Source organism: Seriola aureovittata, chromosome 18 (assembly GCF_021018895.1).
Source record: "Seriola aureovittata isolate HTS-2021-v1 ecotype China chromosome 18, ASM2101889v1, whole genome shotgun sequence".
In the NCBI taxonomy this organism is placed as follows: Eukaryota; Metazoa; Chordata; class Actinopteri; order Carangiformes; family Carangidae; genus Seriola; species Seriola aureovittata.
This window is the reverse complement of record NC_079381.1, coordinates 6231788-6239437: the sequence shown is the minus strand read 5'-3', so window position 1 is coordinate 6239437 and position 7650 is coordinate 6231788. Positions and strand designations below refer to the sequence as shown.

At 43.5% G+C, this 7650-nt stretch overlaps 1 protein-coding gene across 1 annotated transcript in view; it reads right to left on the bottom strand.

Moving 5' to 3' along the window:
- Positions 1-730: 730 nt before the first annotated feature.
- The window catches only part of igsf9a (immunoglobulin superfamily, member 9a), a 56457-nt gene continuing 49537 nt past the window's right edge, over positions 731-7650 (bottom strand). Inside the window, exons 19-21 of the mRNA XM_056403583.1 lie at positions 5199-7523; positions 4358-4431; positions 731-2482 (exon numbers count right to left, since the gene is read on the bottom strand). Of these exons, the coding sequence (XP_056259558.1) occupies positions 2319-2482; positions 4358-4431; positions 5199-7523 (2563 nt within the window). The 3' untranslated portion in view covers positions 731-2318. The remainder of the gene's footprint in view (positions 2483-4357; positions 4432-5198; positions 7524-7650) is intronic.

Sequence of the window (7650 nt, the reverse complement as noted above, 5' to 3'; positions counted from 1 at the left end):
TGGATACAAAGTGAAAACATGTTTTTAGACATTTTTACCATTTTAAAGTATCTCTTTCTGAAACCACTGTATACCACACATAAAACAATCAAATATTGCTGGATGCGTTGACCTGTGTTCCACTGTGATGCATTAGAACAAACAAAACTCTTCACATATGTGAGTGCCCAGTCAAACCAGAGAGTAGCACGGTGAAATTCATTTGCACTTTCTTGTTAAATAGCTGGTGCTGGGAGTTTGGTTAAGTGACAGTAACAGGGCAGTGGCTTACCGTTAGCTGTAGCTAGTTTTTGTTTGTGGCAAATCAGTAGAACAGGGTTTTATTGTGGGGGTCATAACTGTAACTAATGAGCCCTCTTTTTTAAATATACAGTGTATATTGTGGCAGAGTAGGTCACTCATCTACAGTGCTGTGTGGTCAACAGGCTGATTTTGTCATTCCAGGAGCAAACACCTAGTTAACGGTATGACAGCCCCTGGTAGATTGTCCCCCCACAGATTCTGTATCGAGTGTTGAGAGCTGTGTGAGCGAGTGTTATTTCCCTCCCGCCTCTCTGGCTGCCTTTTAGCTCGCCTACTGTATGACAAAAAAAAAAAAAAAAAACTGCCCTGAGTGAGTGGTGCAACACAGATAATAGGATGGCTTCTTCCATTTCGGATTCTCCTATTCTTTCAATTCCCTCAAAGGTCAGCGCTGTCAGGATGGTTTACAAATGGTCAACAACACAAATTTGGGAGTCACCCGAGATTTAATGCTACACGTCTTATGGGACGGATGGAGGAAATGGGAAAGATTTCAATTTACATAAAGAGCGTTTATATATTACAGTAGAGTTTAAAATCCAAAGCAATATAGTCAATATACCCATCAATTAAAGTTGAGTTTAATCACATACAACAACGGAGCTTAGTTGACGTGAAGCATTTGCGCCTGCCTCTTTAATGGCAGATATATCAGGTCTTTCATAAAAAATTATAATCAAAGCTCGCATGATGACGACAGTGCTTTTTACATGATGGAAATTGGTAATTACATTAACTCCAATATAACATGAGCACGACATAAAGCACCTCTCTGAGTGAATCCATCACAGGGATCCCATTGAAATGAGCATATTCTGGTCTGAATGTTTGCTGTTATAAATACTGATGTGACCAAGCACTCGCAATCTGACAATAATGTTGAATTATTACCCGAGCCCTCGGAGGATGTGTTGACGTACCATCCCACAAGGAAGCCATTTAACCACTCAACTGGTGCCACTTAAAAGCACCACTGTTATCTCCCAAGTGCCTTTTGAATGGCAGTGTAAGTGTGAAGCAGGTTGCTGGAAGAAAAAAAAAAAACCCAAAAGCTGCAATCATTCAGCGAATTGACCCACTGGTCTATTCAAGTCAAAATAAAAAATAAATTTCCCCTCATGGCCATGGAAAATAAACAAGGACAAGCCCGACAAGTTAACTTGACCCTCTTCAATTACCCAACATAATTAGAGGTCTTGCTCCAGTGAACAAGGAGACGATGCCTGGAGAGAAAACTTGGGCTTTCATCCAGACTGAGTAGATGTTTGGAGTCCAAAAAAATTCACAGTATTTTAAGGACAAAAAAAAAAAAAAAAAGCAGATAATGATCTCTGTTGGGAAATTACACTTTGAGGAACAGTGTTACACGAAAGCAAAGCAGTAACAGTGTAGCAAAAATAACCTTTTTATATTCTATCTATCTTCTTTATTTATTGGCGTTTCATAAACATCTCTTTTGTTAAACTCAGTGGTGATTGATGATATTGAAAAGCGCAATCACCCACAGCCTAATCCAGTCACTTGCCGATGACAGAGATGTTTTTTTTGCTCGTGTGGCCAAGGAGTCGTCCCTGGATGATGAATGCATATTAGATTTCACCACAGACCGTGGTGCAACCATCGGCACAGAAAAATGCTTTGTAATCGGCAGATTGGCGGACTGTCTCGGAAGAAATGTCCAAAAGCCTGATGATGATGATGATGATCATTGGTCACAATGCGAAGACAACTTTTAAAGCTTTGCATAAGGATGATTTTGTGTCTGAATTATTTTTACTGAGACCCATATGATTTTTCAAGAGAAACTTAATAAAGAGACCAAAGAGAATACGCAAAAAAAAAAAAAGCTATTTTGGTACTTCTTCTTCTTCTTTTCTTTTTTTTTGGGTTTGAAAAAGAATTTACCATCGATCAGACAAAAACTCACTTTCTGCTACATGCACTTTTTGTCGCCTTGTGATGCGAGTCAATAAGTGAAAGGACACACCAGTGAGATGAGCCGAAGGCTGGCGCTGTCAGAACAGCACAGTGTCTGGTTCTGGCTCAGCAGAGCAGCTGCTTTGATGCCCTGAGAGCAAAGACAGCTGAGTGCAATTTTTCAGTGCCTTAGTGGAGCACTGCATGCTGGGAAGGCTACAGCATGGAGCGGGCTTCGGCAGATTCAATGAAGGAAGCAGGCCTGTGGGTAAAAAAAAAAAAAAGAAACTTGTGAAATTATCTTTGACTTTTTCTGATATTTTACCGCAGATGTTCTTTCATTAAATGTCTACGCCCAGTTGGTCTCGTCCCCTCCATCCTGAACTCCCACAGATTTGTATCGCACAGGTTAAGGGTAGGATATTAAATACTGGCTTGCAAATGCAGGCTGGCTTGCAAGTTAATTCCGAGGAGCCAAAGAGTGAAAACATGTATGACCTTTCTTTTAATTTGTTCTCGAAATTATAGTAACAAATGTCACCTATTTGAGACCAAAATTGCTGAGGGTTCCTGTAATAGCCTGTTGCTGTTAAATATTGCTCTCTGCCATGCACACTACACTATCACTGCAAGCCCCTGAATTTAAGTCTACACTTCTTATATGAAAATTGACACTTATTAAAAAATTATGGCAAGATACATAACCCCCACTAGTTTCAATATAAATTTGCACCTACAATTTTTCCAGCTGCCCAGATACCCTTTCAGGAAATCATGAACATTAACTTGCATTTTGTGCAGAGAGGCCAACGACTAAAATCTGCTCCTAATCCTTAATAGCTGGTGTCTCTGCTCCGGGTCTCCTCTGTTCATTCTGATGTGTCAGCAAGTGCCGGGGCAGAGTTTTTAGCGCTTTACATCCCTCACTGGTGCAACACAAACCCTGCAGCTGCTACAACTTGTGTACAAGTTCTTGCACAAATAAAGGGGAAGCGCTGGGTGACTAGTATCAATATTGAGAATGTCCGACTTCATTTCAGCAAGTCCCGCAGACACATTTATGTTCGATTGTTATTATACTGCTATCATACAGTCTGCGTGGGGAGAAGGTCAAGGTACGTGAACAAAACGTCATACTTTAACATGGTTTTTTTTTTTTCATTTTAAAGCAATTGACATTTTGGTTTTCTTTTTTTTGACCATGACCAAAATCGTTCCATAACCTTAAAAAAGTAATTATTGTAACCAAGATGATGGTGGTCACAGGATTTGAAAATGTTTCCCTAAAGAGTGTTGTCACATCATAAAACACATTTATTTTTCATCCGTGATTTCTAACAGTTTTGGAGGAAGCAGGCAAATGTTCTCCCCTCGAAGGGGGCGAGTGAAAAAGCCGTTACAATCAACGTATATTTACTTTTACTTGCAGGACTTGCTGCAATATTAGCATAAGAGGTGGACTTTTATTGTAATTTGTATTAATATTAAAAACAAAATCAGCTTCCTGATTGGTCTAAACAGAGGATGAATCGATCTAGACTAAACAAGAAATAAAACTTTGATATTTTGATATAAATAACCAAAAAAACATTTTAACAGTCTCCTCTCAAACATCTTAGAGCTACGAAGCTGTAATGCTGCAATACATTTTTATTTGTCATCCACAAATTTTAATCATCTTCAACGGTTCTTTAGATGTGGTGCAAACACACATGTGGTCCCATAGTTCCTGCAAATATTTGGTTGTGATTGTTCAATGACAGTATTTCGCTCCAACGTACACAACTAAAAGGCGGAACTTGCTTGTTCCTTGAGCCTCTTAGAAGTTTTTCTTTTCATACAATGTCCCTTCATCAGTTGCCACATCCCTGTCCAATTACCTGCAGTATCCCTACTCGCATCCTCATCCATTAAAGAGCATGGCATCCCTGCAGGTTAAACGGTGAGGATGTGTCTACTCAACTGAAGAAAGCATTTGATGAGCAGTGAACAATCGCTCCATTTAGCTTCAACACTGCATCACATTACCTCGATTAGTTATTCTAAGCAGATGACAAATTCACCTATTTTATTTAACCGGCGTTTGGACCAAAATGTGAAGTGCATACTATTTACTTAGAAAAGAAAAAATCCTCACCATCACGGTCTCCAGGCTGCGAGTAGATATCAGCAGCATCCCACTCATAATTCTCATCAACAGAGGCCTTTCTCCTGGAGAGGTCACAAAATATCACTTAGTACCAAATACAGACACAGTTTGAGTGTTAAATGCACACACAAACACACACTCATTAACATCTGCAAATGGCAAAGCACTCCAAATAAACTATACATTAAGTCCATTAGCGACTTTTCGCCCAAAGACATACACTTAGCTTTTCTTTTTTTTTTCTAAATAAACATTTAAATTTTTGCTTAATACTTTGTAAAACGGAGCAGATTGTTTGGGGTTTGTTTGCTAATATTTCTTTCATCATCCTATCAAGACATATTTCTTCATATTATGTTTGTTCGATGACACTATAGTAATGGAAAATGTGTACGGCATAAACATTTCATGTAATATATCAGTGTTTGTTGAGCCATTTTGAACGCATTAATTGCTTTTTACATTGTTTCAACATTGCTGACACTGCATTTCAAATCACAGCATGATATACAAACAGAACTGGACACCTGTGCACTTACAGATACACTTTATGCAAAAATATAGATATTAATATTTTAAGAATAAGTCTGTTACAACATTTATTTGTCTTGAAAATCTGATAGAATAAACTTTAGGTATGTGATAGATAATTACAATGGGAAAATACTACTTTCTTTACTTCCTACTATAAATTACATTAGATAATGTGTATTAGGCTCAGTTTGAAAGCATTATATCGACCACACAGGGTCCTCTTGCACTACAAATGCAAGCCGCCACATTTTCTTCTATAAAACGTAATTTCCCTCATTCATTATGTCCTTAATACCTTTGGCTTGGTTCCATTTGGTGACTGTGCTTGTCCTCTGTGCTCCCCTGGCTCTCCTCTATAGTCTCAGGTGAGTCGGCGAGGGTTGGGGAAAGGTGACACAAAGACAGGCGTCCATTAGCAGGCTCCATGCTGCCTCGGCCGCTGCTGGCGTAACTGCTGTAGCTGCTCCCGGACTCTAGCACTCCCTCATAGCCCCCTGCTTCCACTTCCAGCAGCTCTCGCTCGTTGGTGTCGGGGGGTAAGCATCTGGAGGCTTCCTTCATGGCCTCCAAGTAACCTTCTGCCTTTCTCATGGCCTCCTGGTTGTAGGTGATTGGCCATTTGGCGGTATTTGGAAATATGGACGCCTCTCTTCTTGGCTCGTAGTGGCAGGGCACATCAGGGTTTGGTATGGACCTCTCTGGACTGCTCCTTGCAGATAAAGGGGCCACAGCAGGATGTGAGCAGGAGGCAGCTTGGGTAGCAGAAGGAGAATCTGCAGGAGGTTTGGAGATCTTCCTGCTAGGAAAGCTCTGGGGTTCCCAGAACACAGTGTCTGGGTGATAGGACGATGCAACAGAGCAGTCCTCTTGGCTGAGCGAGTCTACCCACGCGTCGGGGGTCAGAAAACTGCTCTCATTCCGTCTCCTCGAGTCTAGGCTCTGACTTCGCTGCTTAGAGTCCAAGAATTTAGAGCCTCTGACCACAGCTCTCCGGAGTTCTGGTTCTGGAGGCTGTGGAGAAGCCTGGAACCTGATCATATGGTCCACAGAAGCAGGACTACGGAAGTTAAAGTTTGTGCTCCTCCTCACGTCTTCATACCGGCCTCTGCAACTCAGCGGGCGCCCTCGTTGCACATGAGAGGCGATTCTGTGGTGCAGCATCGGCTTTGTGGGCCGAATTATCTCCATCTCTGGCTCATCCACACTCATCTCCACACACATGTCCTCATCGGCGGGCCTGGAGAACGATGCCTCCGCTTGTGAAGAGTCTGGCACTGCATCGAGAGCCGAATTAGGGCTTTCAGTGTATTTATTGCCACGGAAAGTCAACGTTGAAAGGCTGCCATGACTAAGACTGTTCTGTCCTCGTGCCTGAGAGCATGAATCATTCGTTTGCATTTCTAAGACTGTGGATTGCGGCAAATTATTATAGCCCTCTGGTGCTGCCTCTACCCTTTCATGTCTCTGGTGTTTTGAGGAGACATGTGGGACATTTAATCTGTCTTTGGAAAAACCGCCTGCCTCCTGGGATTGGTGGGGGGTCTGGTTGGTGAAGGACGGAGCGAGATGGTGGCTGTCGGACTTAAAACGAGACGGACTCGCAGGTGAAGACGCGCTGAAACGAGACCCGGCTGGGGTCAGAGTGGGAGGAGAGATGAGAGGATGGGCTTCCCAGTGGACAGAGGATGAAGAGAACGGGCTTGGGGACAGACCAAAGCTCTTCTCACTTCTCTGGGGGTATCTGTGCGGCAAAGTACTGCTCTTATACTCCCAGACAAACTCATTATCACCAGCCTCTCTCCTCTCCAAGTCTGGCTGCTCCCTCTTCATTTCCCTCATAGAGCCTCTTTCCAGTGTGTACCACTGGAGCTCCCTCTCCAGCGCCTCCCTCTCCTGAGCCAGCTTCAGGCAGTGACTCAGGTTCCCTCGCTCGCGCTCGTGCTCCATTTGCAGCACCAGGGTGCTGGCGGTTGTAGACGGTTGACCTAGGCTGGATCGGATATGTGGGAGCACCGGAAACGTGGGTGTTAGTTCTGGACGTTGATGAGGAATTGTGGCCAAACTACTGTTGGAGCACAGACTGCTAAGGTCGGGAAAGACGTCGTAACTTGGCTTCTGATCCCAGATGTAAGGATTGTGATGAGGCGGGTGCTGGGCCATGCCACAGATTTCGGTTGTGGAACTGACCTCCACGGGTTTACAAGGTGGGAGATCAACAGAGAGCACAAAGGGCGGCTGTTTCCTGTCTTCCCCACCAGTGTGCAGTGACACAGACCTCCGGACTCCGGCTGGTTGTTCGTACCTTACACTTTTCCTGCTGTGAACGCTCAAAGTGTCATTGTCATACAGTGGGAGTGTGAAGCGGCCATCTGGACCTCTAGAGATCAACTCAATTGAAGGAGAAATGGGAGACGAGGTTGTCCTAGTGAGGCGGCCCCTGCTGTAGTTGGAAAGAAGAGACTTCCGCCGATGATGATTGTCAGTGCTACAGGAAGAACAGTCTGTCTGCGATAAGGAGGAGGTGGTGGTGGTGGTAGAGGAAGTGGTGGGATAGAGGGTGCTGGCTGGAAGTAGGCTTTTCTTCAACACACTGTCTGGACTCCCGGTGCCTGAAGTCTTTCTGTGAGAGAAAAGGGGGGGGGGGGGGCAAGGTGTAAGAGGAAGAAAAATAGAGAAAATAAGATTGAGTGAGAGTGAAAGAGGGGGCGGGAGAGAGGTTGACAGAGAGAAACCAAAACAGCAGCAGC